Genomic DNA, 18,727 nt, shown 5'->3' on the forward strand with positions numbered 1-18,727 from the left:
ATAATATCTAAGACATATTAGTAAGTAACTTTCCGATTTCCCTATTATTGTTGTTGGTTTACAGATCAGTCTGGTTGGAAACTGAATCCTCTTCTTTCTCTTGTAATTTCTGTCCTGCCATCACATAATCTGCCTTGTCTTCGTCATGTCATTTAGTCTTACTTCTCCCTGTTTCTTTCCCAGTCCTATGCTTTAAGCCTAAATTTCTGTTCCTAAGTGACAGAATGTCAGCTGAGAAACATTTTAAAAATAGTTCACAGGGATTAATTGATGGCTTTTAGGAAAGGGAATGGTTTCACAAACCAGAGAGGCACATTTTGCTCTTAGACTAGATAAAAGGAGTTGAGTATGGATTCTAAGACAAATATATGTAGGTGTCAAAACATGATTTAATGCCTTACAAGTGGGATATACTCAGAGATATCAGGCAATGTCACTTCAGGCAAATTGGAAGAGGGGACTTAAGAACAGATGTGTTAACTGCTGTGGGAGGTAAGGGAGAAATGGAGTTAAGGAGGGTCACTAAAGAGTAGGGTCTAGCTAAGGACAGAAACCAAATTCAGAGTGGTATCATTTTATACCGTTGAGTCATTTTAGGACCGGAGCAATGGAGATGTGGACGACAAGGTGAATAAAAGTTGTGCATTAAGGAGATTAGCCTTTAGGTCTGTGCACGTGGTGACAGACCATCACTTGTAGAGTGAGAAATTGGCCTGATATCCAGTGTCTTTCAGATGGGACTGGTGCTGTCTGAGGGCAGTAGGGTGTGGCTGGATCACCTGCTGGGGAGAGCATGGCAGACTGAGGTCTCCAACTTCTTCCCCCCTGAATCCACCACTGTGTTTCTGTCAAGGCTACGTACACTTCCTCTAGGCTGTTCCCAGGCAATGATTAAGCATGGTGGAGGTACTAGGTCCCCAACTGGCAGGTAAGAAAAGGTGTTAAACTTGAAGTGGACCTAATTTCAAGCGCCATGCCAAACAGTTACTAGTTATGTCATCTGAGGGGGGCAGGGGGAGGCAGGCTCCTCTGGTGACAGACACACAACTCCTGCGGGCAATTTTGGCTCCAGGACTCCCTGTTGGTCTGACTAAACTTTTTCTTTGAACTTGGCTGTGGCCCAGGACTTCTTACCCAATCCCCTCTCTTCCCACAGAGTCAAACCTCCAATCACAAGATCATGCCTTCTGCTTCCTTCTCTAAAAACCTTCTACATGTCTAATCCTGTCTTGGCACTTGCTTCTCTGCAGACCCAAATTAATACTGGACTCAGAGAATGTGAATGTAACAGGAAGAACATGGTTGAACTATCGAAGAAGTGTTAGCCAGTTTTAAGTCATTGATACTCTGGTATTGAGATACCCAGGATGGAGTGATTCCTGGTGATGACAAGGTCCATCCAGATCCGGGGTACCAAGCAATGGAGGGTTAAGTACTTAAAAAGATATTTTGCCAGGGGGCCTTTGATTTTTGCTGGTGGCTGAGGATAAAAGAGGCTCCTCTGGTCTTTCTGAACTCCCCTCAAAAGCTGATGAGCTTTAGCAGAATGTTCAAATGGAATGTTGGGAACATGGCCAGGTATTTGAAGAAAAGTCTTCACACTACAGAGGTGAAATAATTGCCCACACAGTTAGCTCTAGGTAAGTTCATGGTGACTGAAGATGGCCAGGAGAATGAAGAGCTTGAATGATCACAACAGGAGACTGGTATTTAAGGATCGTTTTAGGTGTTTGTTTGTGGAACACTGATAACTTTCTCTAGAATTTATAAGAATGCAGTCTAAATTCAGAAGGTGATTGATATCAAAACCCTGTACATTAGGGTAAAAGAAAGTTCTGTTATTATGGAATATTAATTTGTTTTTATCACTATTCATAAAATGGTTTTTAGCAGGCTCTTTATCTGGGCATGTGCAAAATGAAAAGGCTTTACCTCTGTGGCCTTATCTGTGATATTCTATAATCACCTGACAATATATTATCAAAAGGGCATCTCCTAAAGGGAGGAAAATTTCGCTTGCCCACCACATAAGGAAAACCTTGAGAGTGAAGTCAATGAAGAGAAAGCAGAGCTAACACAAGGAAGTAGGGAGACATCATTCGGATAACATTTCAGTCCCTGGCTCCCACTGCACCCTAAGTCAAATACTTGTCCAAAGCCAAGCAAGTGCCTGAAGCCAACTTCCTATCACTTTCAGCCAAGAGTCCTAATATAAATACTGTCTTAATGGCGCACTCATCAATAGCTTACCATTCCTACATGACCTCAGGGACTCTTCTGAATCTTAACTAATAAAATGAGCATTCACTCCCAAGTGATGACTCTGGTTAGTGACCTCCAAGCCGCAAGCCTGTACCTTTGGATTAATTAAAAAACGAAAGTTTTTGTTGTTGTTCCATGCCCTGTCAGTATATTATTGGCACCATCCTAAGGTTTGAAATAGCAATTCTAGTTGCCCGATGAGATATATGACAGAGGTTTATAATCCAGTGATTGTTGATTAAGTTTTATTTGGTTTATTACTAAAACTGCTGGTAATTCTGTATTAAACATTTATAGCTACTACTTAATTTACCACTTACTAATAAAACGGTGTGTTAAACTTTCAATTAGAGTTTATGGGGAATTGAGCACAACATTCTATGTGCTTGGTTTTAATTTGCTCATTAAAAGCAAGGATATGAAAGTAATGGAACAAATACAGTGAGAAAGCATTGATTTGTGTATATTTTTGAAATTCAGTTTAGATTCCTGGTGAACGCTAACTGTAAAGCCAATTAGTAAGGATTTTCATTGAAAACATCAGCTCTTCACCAAGACTTGGAAAAAGATTGTCAGTTTCAGGATCCTACCCAGGATTACCATATCAATTTATGGTATAGAAACCTCTATTCCATATGTCATGAATTCTGATAACACCCTCCAGTTCCCTTTAAAATAAATTTCGTCTGCTGTTTTCATACAAAAGAAACCTCCCCCAAATTTGTTGAGTGCAGGATAGGACAAAGAGTGTAGGAATTCAGGGCTTCTGCTTCTGTAATAAATTTAAATGGTAATGTGGTCCCTCCCAGGCAACTTTAAAAAAACAGTAAGTCATCTTTACAGTTTCTGAATGGTCTTTGTATAGGAAATCTGGACCCTGGTACTTGTAATTTATCATTTTAGAATTCTGGAAATCAGGACTGCCCATTTCACAATAGTTAAATGAGTCTCTTTTATTAAGAAAAAGAACCTTAACCCTCTTGTTACTGCGTATGTGATTCTCATTATAGGGTGTTATGAGAATTGCATTATATTGTATTATTATGTAATACAGGTTGTGGGAATCAGAGTATTCTTAAAGTGCCAGCATATCCCCCTAGAGAGTGCTTACTAATTGCAAAGGTAAAATGTACTTTTATAACGAAGACTTCTACCAGCCACCACTTTAACCAACTAATCAAACTTAGTTTTATTAGTAGTGAGACATTATGCACATTTAAAGCTGAAGTGATGCAATAAGAAGTGAACAGTGTAAGTTGTAATGTGTTTTCCCTAAAAACCAATGCTCTGGACTCTAATGTCTAGATCTCGCCTGCAGTTTACAGGAAATACAGGGAATAGAGGAGCACGTTAAATGACACCATGAGAAAACAACCAGACAAAGAATGTAGAATATTTTAGGAGACTCTTAGCTTGAATTCTTCAAGAGTCAATGTCAAAAAAAAAAAAAAAAAAAAAAAAAGTCAATGTCATGTAAAAGAAAATGGACCTTTGATTGGATCCTGGTTTAAAAAAAAAAAGATTCAAAAGCCAGTCTTAAAGTGAATATGGTGAATATTGTTCGTAAAGAATAATTTTTTAGGTGAGATAGTGATTTTGTAGTTTTACAGGATATTATCTGAGGAAATGCATATTACAGTATTTAATTATGAGATATTATGCTCAGCAAACGTCATCAACAAGTGAATGACAAACAAATTACAGAAAAGTACCTGGCAATATAAAGGAACAAACAACACAGCACATGGAAATTGTTTTCCTTATTCTTGTTCATTTTACCTCTTGGCTGCCTCCCTCCCAAACCCACTCCAACACCCCTTCCACTATGAACTCCCTGAGATCAGGAACTGTTCCGTCTTTTTCATCATATTCCCAGTGCCTCGCACGGAGCCTGACATACAGCGAGTTCCCAGTAATTATTTGTTGAGTAAAAGAATGTTACTGCTTTTCAAAAAACGATTCTTTTATGATGCAAAGTATTAGTTGTGAAATGTTATGATATCTGCAACCGACTTAAATGATTCAACAGCACAACAACTTACTTTCAGGTGATTCAACATCAACACAGAAATATCCATAAGGACCTTCCTACACACGGAGAATGTGCAGAAATGGCAAAATACCAAGAACTCTTTGATCTAGGTGGAGGGTACGAAGGTGTTTATTGCGTTTTTTTTCCTCAACTTACAATCTGCAATAAAATCGTTACAAGAAAACACTGGAGGGGAAAGCATAACGCCTCTCCTTGCAGACTTGCCTGGGACGCCGGCGTCCCGGGGAGTCCGGCGAGAGCGCCTGGGTCTCACTCACGCCGAGGCCACCGGGCTCGCTGCGGGACCCCGTCTGCGCATGCTCAGAGGCCCCCTTCGGGCCCGCCCCTTGGCGTACGTGTGCGCGCAGGGCGCAGGCGCGTGGATCCCGGCACCCCTCGAATAACCAGCAGCGGGACCCGGCTGCGGTCCGAGGTGCGGAGCTGCGGCAGGATGGAGCCGCTGAAGGTGGAAAAGTTCAGCACCACCGACAGGGGAAACGGGCTCCGCGCTTCGGCGCCGCTGCGCCCCGGAGAGCTACTCTTCCGCTCCGATCCCTTGGCGTACACGGTGTGCAAGGGGAGTCGTGGAGTCGTCTGCGACCGCTGCCTCCTCGGGTACGTACGGAGCGCTCTCGCCCACCTGAATCCCATCAGTGCCCTCCGGGGTACAGCCCGCCCCGGGACTCCACCTGGCAGGGGCTGCACGGGGCCCCGCGGTGCTGCCGATGAGCCCAACTCCGCAACTCCTCTCTCGCGGTTCCTGGGGACGGCGCGTAGGGGCTGACAGATTCCGCCTGGCCACCCCCTGGGCTGCCGGGCGGGGGGCGGGGGGGTGGTGTTGGGGTCATCCCAGGCACTGTCCCTGCGGGGCGGAGCTGCAGCGTTGGGCCGGGGGTAACCGCACTGGGAAACAAAAGTCTGGGTTCTGTGCGGCATGCTTCATTGGTGTGGCTGTGGAAATCATAACTGGCGGGGGATGGTGTGAATCAGGCTCTCAGCTGATGCTCCGCTGGGAGAGGTCCGGGCTTGCGGGAGGCGGAAGGATCTTGGTGTTTAGGGGACACTTTCTGTGGTCCAGGTTCTGCTTTGCCTGAAGGTGGACGGGCCATTCCTAAGACTCCTTAAGGAGTAAATAAGCGAGAGACATAGTTAATTTCAGTGCAGTCACCGAAGTGCTGAAATAGACATGCAACACTGCTAGTTACTGAGGTTCCACGATGTGTTTGCGTTTAAAGGCTGTGCAGGCGAGTCTAACCTAGATGTGAGAATGCATGTGAAAGTGTTTTATAAGCCTGGAAGCCCTGGGCCAATGCAGAGGGTTATGTGGGAGCAATTTATGGAAATATGTAATATATATGCACAGTCATAGGAATTGTGTTCAAGCAACAAATGTTATCGAGCGCCTATTCCATGTTCAGGAGAAGAGCTCCGTTTGAGAGGGGCTGGATGATTTTTTCCCATTACTGCTGTTCCAGACCCACTAATTAGCCTGGGATTTGGGGAAGTGGAGGCGAGGAGTTTAAGTGCAAAACTCAAATCAGGAGCTTGACCATTAATCTTACTATGTCCTTATTGGACTCATAATTGAGGAATGTATTTAATTTTGAATTTTAAAGTTACCAAATAATAATTGTATCTGTTGTTTCCTGCAGCAACCGTACAGCAATAATCAACAACAAAAAAATCTATTGAGAGAATGCTTTGAAATTTTTGTAAAGTGTGTGGTTGAAAGTTATTCATCCCTTTCAAGATTTGACTTTTTCCTGTAGTCCTGACATTGACACTCATAGATCTTTGATTATCACTCAAGAAGATTAGAGAAAGCTGGGCTCTTCATTCTCTTTAATCCTTTAGGACTGTGTCTACAGTTTGAATGTGATCCAAAGTAGAGAACTTGCTGTTTCCTATGATATTAATTGATGGAGAAGATGGGGGTCATCTTACAGGTAAAATCAGACTGCCAAGTTATTTAGCAGTGGGAATACAGAAGTTTTGGAATGAATGAATCCTTGATGACAAATTACTTGATGAATTATCAGAGCTGGACTTCAGTCATATGACATGGAATTGTCCATTTTCCAAAACTGGCTACACAGATCAGCTGTTTGTGGGTGGGATGCTTCTTGATTTACCATATATTTTTCATTACTGCTGTCTGTCACTCGTTTTTCTTATTAGCAAGAACTGTAATGATTTAAGTAAAAAAAAAAAAAAAAAAAAAAAAGGCATTTCATGGAAGAATGCCGAAGACTTCTCAGCATTTAAAGTCTGGAACACACACGGCTCTGAAAATGAGCAGAAATCAAGGAAAGTTCCCTATCAGAACTGTGCTTGAGAAGTAGTTGTTGGGACCCGAGAGTACATCATTTCTGGGTCCTGTGCGGCGTGCCGTATAGCACCAACGTTTTTCCCTTTTTCAAAAGCTGGACATTTCTTCTTTTGCTTATCTAATATTTCTTCATGGGTAGATTTAGGCTGTGCATTCTCAGCTGCAATGCCCCATGGGCGATGTATCCTCAGGGTGTCACATCTGGAGGGTCAGGATATCCAGCCGCCTTTCATAGTGGGTGCTAATTGTGACACCTTGTCAGGCTCTTGTCCCATCTTCCTCCTGGGCTCTATTTCCCCTCCCCCAACTGGTAATCTGTAGGGAAACATTTTAACACTTTGGAAATATTCTGCTTATTAAAATTTTCTTCTAGATTTAGCATCCATGAATGATTCCTTCTTGATTGTGTAATAATTGCAAAATGTTAATTTTTCCAACTATCGCACTCCCCACACTTACCATTTGGTATTTGGCTCAGAATTTCACTGTAAACAAGAGCCTGTCCTTCTCCCTCATTATTTATCTTTTTATTAGTAATATGGAGACATTAATTTCCATCTTTCAATTATTTGTTGTTAATTATGCACCTACTATTTTTGGTACTCAAATTGTCCCAGATGACTTTTTTGGGGGGAGGCGGGTGGGAAACCTTTCAAAATTGTTTCTGTGTCCCTGTGTGTCCTTGTCATATGCCCCCATCTTTTAAATTTTTTTAAACTCCCTTTTCTGGCATAAGGGATGTTCTAGGCTCATACTAAACCTTTCCTGTCCCAACTCTGGAATCAGTATATTTTTTAAAGATTTTACTTATTTTTAGAGAGCGGGAAAGGGAAGGAGAAAGGGAGAGAAACTTTGATGTGTGAGAGATACATCCACTGGCTGCCTCTTGCACGCATGCCCCTAGCTGAGGACCTGACCTGCAACCCAGGCATGTGCGCTGACTGAGAATCGAACCAGCAACTTTTCAGTTTGTAGGTCAGTGCTCAATCCACTGAGCCACACCAGCCAGAGCAAAAATCAGTATTTCTTTGCAGATTCCTGGTTTCCTTTAGTGCGGAATAATATTAGAGACCGAAATCTGGGCACTAAGTATGCTCATTGCTACTAGGATGTCTTTGCCCTTTGACCCTTTTAACAAAGTTAGAAAGTATGCAGGTACGTGCAAATACATATATATATATGTATATGTATATGTGTATATATATATATATTACATACATGTATTTTAGAGGTCTTGAGTTTTCACTAATACTTTCAATTCAGGTTTATCTCCTCAGGGTTCTTACTTGCCTTCCTCTATTTCATAATCGTATGTCATAATTTCTTCCTCAGGGAGAACCCTGGCCTTCAGCAACATCATCCATGTACTCATTTGTTCAACCCTGTGTATTATCTAAAATTGTTTCAGAATTGCTTTGCCCACATGATTACAGAGGAAAACCTTAGTTAAAACAGTATAGAATTTGTTTGCAATTTCCCCCTCTCTCTACTCCCCCAAAGACAGAGCATGTAGTTAGATACTGTGCTCACTTTGCATTCTACCTTTTGTTCCCCTTCATTGTATTTATTGGTATTTATTAGAAATACAATTGAGTTTATTTGTTTCCCTTTGCTTTCAGTTTTAGATTTTTCTCCTCCATCCTTTTTGATTTAATTTTATATTTTGAACATGCTTCCAAAATTCAAAACTATAAAAAAGATGGAAGAGTCAGCAGCCTCTTCCATACCCCTGCTCCCCATCCCCATCCTTGTACGTAACCAAATTAATCGTTTCCTGGCTTCTCTCTCTCTCTCTCTCTCTCTCTCTCTCTCTCTCTCTCAGTGAACATAAGCAAATAGGTTCATGTGTGCATTTTTATATTCCCTTCATATACAAAAAGCATACTGTATTTGCTTTTTTGCATTTGAATTTTTCACTTATCTACTAGAAATCACTACTTATCGGTTTATAGAGGTCTTTCTCGTTTTTTATAGCCCCATAATACTCTTATTTTTTTTTATGTATCATAGTTTCTGATTTCTTATGCTTGGGCACTTAGGTAATTTCCAGTATTGTTGCAGGTGCATCTTCAGGGTAAATTCCTAGAAGTGAGAGGCTGGATCAAAGCATGAATGCCTAGGTGGGACTTGCAGTGTATGGGGGTGCTTATTTCCCTCAGCTTTGCAGACTGAGCGTGTTGTCAGGCTTTTGAATTTTTGCCAGTCTGGTGGGTGAGATGCAGTGTGTCATTATAGTTTTATTTTCCATTTTAAAAATAGCATTATGAGTAAAGTTAAACATCTTTTCATATGTTTAAAGCTCATATTCATATCTTTAAAAATATTTATTTTTAGAGAGAGTAGAAGGAAGAGAAAAAGAGAGGGAGAGAACATTGATGTGAGAGACACAGCCATCATTTGCCTCTTGCACATCCCCAGCTAGGGATCTGGCCTGCACCCCAGGCATGTGCCCTGACTGGGAATCGAACCAGCGACCTTTTGGTTCTCAGGCCAGCACTCAATCTACTGAGCCACACCAGCCAGGGCTCGTAGTCCTATCTTTTTGTGAATTGTCTCTGTATATCTTTTGTGCATTTTTTTCTATAAGGTTTTTGGCTTTTTCTCTTCAGATTTTAAACATTTTGTTGTGTATTAGAGATATTTAACTTGGATAAATGTTGTAGGTATTTTCTCAGGTTGTCATTGTCTTTTAACTTTGCTTATGAAGTACTTCACCCATGTTTTCTTCTAGAACTTGTGTTCTTTAAACCTTTACTTTTAGCACTCTGATTTAGAGTTGATTCATATATACAGCATAAGGAATGGATCTAATTTTATCTTTTTTCCAAATTGCTGTCCAGTTGTCCCATTACCATTTATTTAAAAGATAATTCCCCCGCCCCCCATTTTTGCTTCAGTGACCATTCTAGTTATATACTAGTTGGATCTAACTTTGGACTTGCTACTCCATTCCCTTGGTCTATATGTCTACTTATGCACTAGACCACTCTTTTAATTATAGAGAATTAGAGAAAACTTAATTTATGGGCATACTCTTATGTTATCTTCAAATACAGTTTTATTTGCATTTGTATTTTTATGCTTCTAAGTGTTTTTCCTAGGCTAATTACTTTGAGAAATACCTCCAGAACAATGTTAAATAGTAGTGGGGATAGTGGGGATTCTTGTCTTGTTCCTGGCCTCTGGGTTCACCTTATTAAGATGCTGTTTTAGGACTGAGGTACATAAATTTTATCATGTTAAGGAAGTATTCCTCTATTTCTATGTTATCAAGAGTTTTATATTAATAGGTGTTGAATCCTGTGGAGAGTCATATGATTTCTTCCCCCCTAGACTTAACTAATATTCCACCATAAATTTACTTACGAGAGACTAATCAAGTTGATACAACTTTCCTTGTATTTCAGGTTTGTTAGCTCAGGTAAAGAGCATCATTAAAATAAATCTGTGTTTCCATGTTGTGAAATTTTAATCAGTGGGCTTGTATCAGTTAGGGTTTGATCAGAGAAGCAGAATCATTGAGTGAGAAAGGATGAGGGATGTCGAGGTTAGACCTTGCATAATGTGGGGTTTGGGGTTTGGTGAAGATGCTGCTGACTCTGCATTGTGTCGTGGGCCTGGAGACCCTGTAAGCTCCCCGCTGAGAGCTGGATGACAGGTGGGGGAAAGCAGGGACAAGTTGGAATCCGCTTGGAACTAATAAGGACCACTGGGAACCTGGGTCTGTCCCTGCCTTCCCTCTCGATGACACTGATGACTTGAAATTGCTCGTGCCCTTTGCCACAGAACTCTTCATGACTTGGGGGACGTTCGGGAAGAGACTCAGGGGGAGCCGGAGGAGCAGAGACCTGACTGCTGCCCCTGGACAGCAGTGACAGTGTGGACGAGCTGCGACAGCACCTGGCACCCTGCGCAGCCCTTCAGAGTATGACGACGATGGCTTCCCTTCTGCCTTGCAGATCTCACCCACGTCTTCTGTGGCCGCCTTAGCCTAGAACCCTAAAGTGAGGGAATTCCGGGAACTAATTCCCGCTTGCTGTGTTGATGCGCTCCAGAAGCCACCACAGTTCCTTCCTTGTCAGCTCTACGCCCCTCATCTAACCCTGCGGTATCGTTGTGCTGGTTTTGCCTTACTGTTCAGTGGGGTAAAGGCAGTGGTAGTGGCTTTCACTTGGACTTTATGCAATGATAGCCATCAGTTACTCTATGGGAAAGGAAGGAAGGAATGGAGGGGATTCGGACCATTGCTGAGGATGTCTATTCCAACTGTGCATCCTGGGACTGGAGAGAAGACCCACAGGGTGGATTTGGGGACCTAATCTGCTCTGTGCGGTGGGCCTAACCCCATTACCTCCCAAATTCCATAAGCTCGCTCTGGGAGTTTGGAACACAGTGCTATTTTGGGTCAAGAATTAACTTGAGCTAAGTGCCAGTGTGCAGTAATCCCCCAAGGTTTGGTTCTGTCCTCTTCCCCAGTGCCAAGATGTTTTTGTAAGTGACCACAGCTCTCGTACAGTATCCGTATTTGGCCCTGTGGTGGTGTTTGTCCTCAAGGGGACCTGACCTTAAATTAAGTCTGTGAAGTGACCCAAATCTGAGAATTAGTAGAGGGACCACAATTCTTTTTTTTATTTTTCTTTCTTTTTGCTGATTTAAGTCCTGCTTGTGTTTACTTGACCTAAAGCTTTCCCACTAATACTAATCAAGTAAGACTTGAGTCGATTGCTCCTCTATGTCAGTTCTAGGGACACTGTGATTTATTAGCCTGTATCCAAGATCTCTGCAGTTTAGTCTTTTCTGGTTATGTTTTGGTTGCCAGGTGGTATCCACTCCCACCTTGTCTTTGGTGATTAAGCTCTTCCATTGGGTTGGTCCTGGCTGTCATGGGATTCTGTTGTCACCCACTGACTTCAGGAAGCCCAGTGTGATGGCAGGAGTCACAGCTCTTACTGCTTGTCCATGGGGTATGGACACCACAGAGATCTTAAAGAAGGCCAGGGCTCGTCCCACGAGTGTGTTTCTCGTGGCTGGATGCATGGGGTGCTTTCTGGATCCTCCCAGGGATGCGGTAAGGGGCAGGTTAAGTAGTCTTACATATAAAATTCGCTCAGTGTTCTGATCTCGCTGATCCATCAGCTGTCTTGTTCACTGTCCCAAAGAAGTTCTGGCATTTCAGCTGTATTTACTGTTGGTCACCTCAAGGTCCACTTTTCAGTCAACCAGCCAAGCAGTGTTACAGCCATTCCCAGCTCCTTGAGCCAAGCGGTTAAATCCACAATCCGCTTAGTGCACCTATATCAATAAATTCAGCTTCATGCAGCATTATCATCCACCCGAATCCAGCATTCCAACACTTCCAGTATCCTTTCCCACAAGTGCCCCCCAAGTTTCTGTGGCTATAAAGAGGCAAAATCTGGTAGTCATTTCAGTGTGTAATGCACATCCTCATGGATTTATCCTTTGGGGTCTGCCAGGACCCGAGTCTGATTATAGATCTAGACACACTGGGAGGTGATGAGGGCTGAGGAGGGTCTAGTCCTCCGCAAAGCACTTGTAACAGCAGGTTCTTCAGGCCAAGGAAGACGGACCTCTTCAAGAGTGCTTTTACTGGTTACAATTCAACAGAATTTAGGAGCTCAAGGTACCCAGTGTCATGGGTATATGCCCTAATGTTTGCTTCCTTTATTTAGGGTTCTTCTTAACAATTAGTTTGCTAATTTTATGTTACAGTTCAACATGGAAGTTTGGAAATTCGGTTGACATTGTCATTTAGTTCTTGCCACTCCAAGTGTGGTCTGTGAATCCACAGCATCCTTATCAACTGGGGGGCTTGTGAGCAATGCAGACTTACCGAGTCAGAGCATAAAATTTTCTGTATATGATTCCAGGGTATCTGCAGAATTTGTATTTACATTCAACTAATTTCTGTAGGTACTTTTAAACTTAAAATTCTCGGCAGCCCAGTTATTTTATAAATATTTCATTTGAGGTCTTTTGGGGAGTCTGTGATTTGATTTTACATTTAATTCTGTATATGCTACATTTAAAACTTTTGCAGATCAAGCCATTTCCTTGTGGGAGTTTCCCGTCAAGTCTTAAGTGGGTATGATGCGCCCTCTGGTGGTCAATGTGGTGACCAGCATGCAAACATTTTTCAGAATAGTGATTTGGTTTTCAGCTATTAAAATGTAACATCTCTGAGTGATTCTCTTTTCCAAAGTGTTCTCGAGCGCTAACATTTATCATAGCTTTTGTTTTCCATTCTATAAAAAATGCAAGCAAGTCAAATTTTGTCATAAATATCTCTGTAAAACTCACCATAATGAAAGCAGTGGGCAAATTGCTGTCAGTGCCTTATTAATAATGACCATGTTATTTGCATTAAGAGTGAACACTCACGTCTGAAACTGGTGGTCACATCTGAATTTGTGATGGGCTAGGGGACAAATTGAGACTGCCAGACTATTTACAACGGGATTTATTACTGTAAAAGATTTTGTGCAAATAATTTAGTCCTCTTAGTTTTTGCTATGATAATTACTTGATAAGGTGAAAATAATCAGTGTGACTCTGTAGGATAATCTAATTTTTTTGTATCTCAGTCTAATATTAGAACTCAAATCATTGCTTTCCAGAAACACAGTTATATTTCTGAACAGTTCCTGAAAAGGCACATATAACCCATGTGATAAACACCTTAGATGTTTGATTTTTAAATAAAAATTGACAAGTAAAGCCATTATTTTGCTCGTTTAAATATAGCAAAATCAGGAAACTTTCCTTTTTAAAGCTAACTTGTTGCCAGTTTATTAGTTTACACATGACTTATTCATTTAATTTAAACATTTAAGACATTTAAAATTCTCTGTTTATACTTTTAACTAATTATTTTGGTCGAGAATCATAATGTCAGAAAGTCCTCTGTTGTTGTTAGTCTTTTAGGCAAAAATAAAAAGAGAAACCACATAGGAGGGAAAAGAGATTGATACACTGACAGATTTAACGTAATAAAAGTTATATAAGTCAAAGAACTGTCTTATGAAATGCCACGAAACTGAGGAACACATTTGCAACATAAAAGCACATATCCTTACTATATAAAAATCATTCACAAATTAATAAGAAAGCCGCTTACCTTCTTCCTGGGACTCCCCGCCCCCCCCCCCCCATTGTCTCTGCTTCTGAACGGTTCTGGTCTTTAGAGAGGTTCTCTTTTGATTTATTGGTTCTTAACATTGGCTACACATTGGAAGCAGCTGGAGGACTTTAAAAAAGTACTCAGGGGTTTCACTCCAGAAATTCTGACTTAATTGGTTTAGAGTGTGGTTTGAGCATGGCACTTTAAAAAGCTCTCTAGGTTATTATAATGTGCAGCCTGGGTTGACAGCTATTCTGTTTTTCATATTGACTTCCCTGTCTGCATCTTTTATGTATCAGGACTAAGGTGGGATTGTCACAGCTGGGTTCAGTCAAGCCACCCGTAAGTAAATCTGCAAGTTGGATTTCAAACTGGACATTAACACATTCTGTTCACATTTAAATGATTGTCCTATGTAGGACAAGCACATATGAAATTGCATTTTTAATTTGAATGGTTGTGATGTTTCTCACAAATGATATTGATGAGTAGATTAGAATTTAATTGTTAGCATTTTTTCAGCTATTGTGTTTACCTCTTGTTAGGAACTAGATGTTAATTAGAAAGATTTATATTGTACAGCTGATCAAGAAAAGGTGCTTGCATATATAGGTAACAGTTTCTCTAGGCAGTTTTTTATTTTTTGACTGTTTAATCATAGATGCTCAGTTTAAATGCTGAAAACTTAAATATTTTATAGAAGACTTTCTTAAAGTCTATGAATCATTGGTTTTTACTCCTTTTACAAATTTGCCTGTAGAATTTTGAAGATATCCAGATGTCTGGGCCACATCCTTAACGGTCCTTTTAAAGCTCCACAGGTCATGCTGATGCATATCCTGAGTTGAGGACCTCTGGGAAAGAACAAAACGAAACAAAACAAAGACAAGTGCATGATAGTAAAAGTCAGCGGCCTAGATAATAACCGTGGGGGAGTAACTAGCAGGGAAATGCACAGAGATTCTAAAGGAGACCATTTTGACTGCATCAGTGTTGTTCATGGAGGAGGTTAAAGGGAGAAGGTGGAATAGATTCTGGAGTGCAAGCCTGGCCTGATGGTCAGGCTAAAGAATCTGAACTTTGTTTTGTAGGTATTGAGGAGACTGTAAAGATTTTTGAGTAGCAGCATGAAATGCACAAAACTATAGCTGACGAATGCAAACATACTGATTTGGGTGAATTTTATGATTGGAGAGAGATGTGGGAAGACCGGAGGTGAGATCCCAGGTGAGAGAATAATTGGTTTACGCTGTTTGTAAAGTCAAGAACGCCTGAGGTAGGAGGGGGCTGAGCACCTGGATCCTCAAACAAGTCCTTCTGAGAGAGGAGATGACCCAATTGTTGACGTGGTTATAGGGCAAGGAGGAGTACAGGGTTGAAGGCAGGTTCTGAGCTCCATTTATAGGAACAGTTGGTGACATGACTGCTAGTTGAAGTCACCGGTGTGGGTGACATCACTGGAGAACAAGTCGCATAGCAAAAGATAGAGCTACTAAGACCACACTTAAGAAAATGCACTTCTCAGGGTTGGGTGCAAGAGAAGGCTTTTTAATAAGTTAATAGTTCCCTTTTCTGGCCTAGGTTTCACTGTCTAGGTGAACAGAGTAAATCACTTAATTCTCTGAGCCTGTATTTACCTTTTTTGAAATGAAAGGAGCTTGAAAGAAAGAGATTGAGTGACTTATGACATCTGCTTTAAACTCTCTACAGTTCTTGAGATCATATTTGTATTTGCTGCCACCGCCTCCTTTCTTGTAACAACAATGTTACCGAGATGCAATTCATACAGTCACGTGCCGCACAAATGTTTCGGTCAGTGATGGACTGTGCGCACATGTGGTCCCCTAAGGTAAGGATGGAGCTGGAAGCTTATCCCACTGCCTAGTGAGGCCTTAGCGGTCCTCACATAATGCATTACCCCTGTGTTTGTGATGTTGGAGGTGTGAACGGTTTTCCTGCCTGCCAGCTGTAGTAAAATATTGCCCAGACAATTACGTACAGCACATAACATTTGATAATGACAACAAACGATTATGTTACTGGTTTGTGTATTTACTATACCATACTTCCTGCGTTCTGTTAGCGTACTCTTTCTCCTTATTAAAAACGTTTGCTCTAAAACAGTACGTCGCGTTACCCCGGCAGCAGCCTCTTACATCTCGTGTTGACCGGGTCCCCCGGTGGCATGGTTTTCTGTTGTGCTGATTTCATCGCGTGTCGGTTTGTGCAGTCACGTGCTGTGCAGGCTTGTAGCCCAGAAGCGCTAGGCTGTGCCACGCAGCCCAGGTGTGCGGTGGGTGGTGCCGTTCAGGTGTGCGTAAGTGCACCTGTGATGTTCGCAGGACAAGGTGGCCTGCTGACGCTTTTTTCAGAACTTATTCCTGTTATCAAGTGGCACATGACTGAACCATTCCATTCACCTTTTTAAAGTGACAGAAAATAACAAAATTTACCATTTTATTCATTTTTTAACTGCTCAGTGGCATTAAATACATTCAAAATGTATGCGTCACCACGACCGATTTTAGACCAGTTTAATCAGCCCCCAGAAAAGCCCTGCATCTTAAGCTTGTCTTCTACTCTAGATAAACGGAGGAAAACTTAAGGATCAAACCCTCGAATTTAGGCTCTTTACCACCTGCCTTGTAACCAAAGGAGTTCACAGCCACCTAGAACTCACTTCCAGTTCAAATCGGCTCCTTGCCACCCTGGCCCACTAGATGGCAGTGTGGGAACGCCCGGTAGGAAGAGCGGCTTGGCGGAATCCTCTGTCCACAACCACATCTGTTTGGGGCAGGAGGTGTAGTTGTTATGGCCCAGCCTCAGGGGACGGAAAGTCCACCAGATGACCATGTTTCCCAGGCAGCCAAACCTGTCTCACCGTTGCTGTCTGGGTTCTGCAAATCATTTGTTCAGAGCAGTGGCTCCTTCATTATTGTCATTACTCTCACTGTGTCTGGGGCTCCTGTTCTGCCCTCAAGCCATTTAAAAAAATGTTAGCCTTTTGCCCCCGTAGTTCCTTGGGTCTGTTGGGCATTCTCGTAGATAGTAATTCCCCACTTTGGCTGCACGTTGGAATCACCTGGGGAGCTTTTAAAGCCAGGCTGCACTCAATATCTATTAAATGAGCATCTTTGGAACTGGGACACAGACATCATTATTTTTCAGTTTCTAAATAGCCTACTAAATATTTTGTGTCTTCCTTTGCTTTTTATGCACTTTATAAAAAGGAATGAACCATACCCAGTCCAAGTTCATAATATTTTAGTCTGATGTTATCCACTTTCAAAGTGATATATGATTCTTGACTTTTCACGAGGGCCAGATAATTATTACTTGAATTACTTGAATATGAATATTTGTAGCAGTTCTCAGTAACAGCCTACTTAAAGTCTTTATTATTTTTTCTGTGCCTAGCTCATACTACTTTTATGTATGTATGTATGTATGTATGTATGTATTGAGAGAGGAAGGGAAGGAGAAAGAGGGAGAGAAATATCAGTGTGTGGTTGCCTCTTGCGTACCCTCAACTGGGGACCTGGCCCACAACCCAGGCTGGGAATCCAACCAAATCCCTTTGGTTTGCAGGCCAGCGCTCAATCCACTGAGCCACACCACTCAGGGCTCAAACTCTTTCTTAATTAACCTTACTTCCTTCTGTTTTAATTTTGCTTTTTGATTGAATTTCCTGAACTTGACCTTCTTTATCTGTAGTAAGATCTTTCTTCTGTTGGTTTCAGTTGAGATACACAACTCAAGCTGGCAGATGATAATAGAAATCTGTCTTAAAATGTCCAGGCTGATTTTGAATGAAATTATTCATGTAATAACTATATTTAATCATTAATTATTATTCACAGGTCAAATATATTGATTTAATTATAATTTGGAGCCCCACTCTTAATGGGCAGGATTTAACGAGCAGTGCACTTGTGGAAGATCGATTCACTGAGGTCAAACGATTCCCGTAGCTCCTGTGCAGAGTGGATGGTAAAAGGCTAGTAAATGGAGCAAGTAGAGCCCGAGCCTGGTTTTCTGCCGCAGACTGATGACACCTCATGTAATTACTTTTCTTGTAGTTAGGGGCATATTCTGTTTTATTCCCTTTTTCTTTTTGTACATTACTTAATTTGTTTAGAGTGGTTTTCTCCTCCATGCACTCATAGCATTTAGCTTTCATCCCACTTACTACATTATATTTTAATTACTTACTTGAACCAACATTTATTAAATAGTTTTCTGTCTCCCCAGGAATCTTCTGGATGCAGGAACTGGGTTTGTAGTGCCACCAATATATACCAATTCTGAGTTTTCTTGCTTAGGTACATTAAATCCTGAAGAATAGTTTTTGGCCACATTTTCTTTAGTACACTTAGGTAATTTTATTTATTTTTGTTATCTTGGGGACTGATTGATCCTCTGTTTTCCTTTTGGGGTCCAGTAGCCCTTCTGTTAAACAGTGGTAAGCTCCTCTAAGTCTGCTTTCCTTCCTTAAATGTTGTGTTTTGGAGAACTGTGATGTTGCTTTGTTAGGCTTTGGTCATTGGTGTGAGTATGATGTGTGGGTTACTTTGTGTGTGTGTGGGGGGATATTACTTTTTCAAAGATTAGTTTTTATTAGTACTTATTTACCTGTTTGTCTACATAATATAGTGAAAAGTGCTCTGAACTTGCATAAGAGTTAGACTTAAGTCCTTTCTTCCCAGGTTTGTCAGATTTGTGACCTTTCATTTTTCTCATCTACAAAATAGAGATGATAATTCCTTCCTATATCCATGGGATTATAGTGAATATCAACTTAGTTAATATACATCAAAGCATTTTGTAAGTGTGATGTATTATCATAGTCACCCTCATTCCTGAAATAAAGTTTTTAGGAGTGAAAGGTAAATTAATAAATCAATAGTTGGAGTTGGGTTTTGGGTTTTTCTCTTTTTGGCTAAAATATTCAGAAGTTAATGTAGTT

General features: G+C 41.2%; 1 protein-coding gene across 2 annotated transcripts in view; it reads left to right on the forward strand.

Moving 5' to 3' along the window:
* The first annotated feature begins 4,663 nt into the window (after positions 1-4,663).
* SMYD3 (SET and MYND domain containing 3) overlaps positions 4,664-18,727 on the forward strand; it is a 466,700-nt gene continuing 452,636 nt past the window's right edge. For both annotated transcript variants that reach the window (XM_090263211.1, XM_090263212.1), the window contains exon 1: positions 4,664-4,909. In XM_090263211.1, coding sequence (XP_090119337.1) covers positions 4,746-4,909 — 164 coding nt within the window. In that variant the 5' untranslated portion in view covers positions 4,664-4,745. The remainder of the gene's footprint in view (positions 4,910-18,727) is intronic.

The sequence above is a fragment of the Furipterus horrens genome, unplaced genomic scaffold (genome assembly GCF_987537825.1).
Source record: "Furipterus horrens unplaced genomic scaffold, mFurHor1.1.pri manual_scaffold_15, whole genome shotgun sequence".
NCBI lineage: Eukaryota > Metazoa > Chordata > Mammalia > Chiroptera > Furipteridae > Furipterus > Furipterus horrens.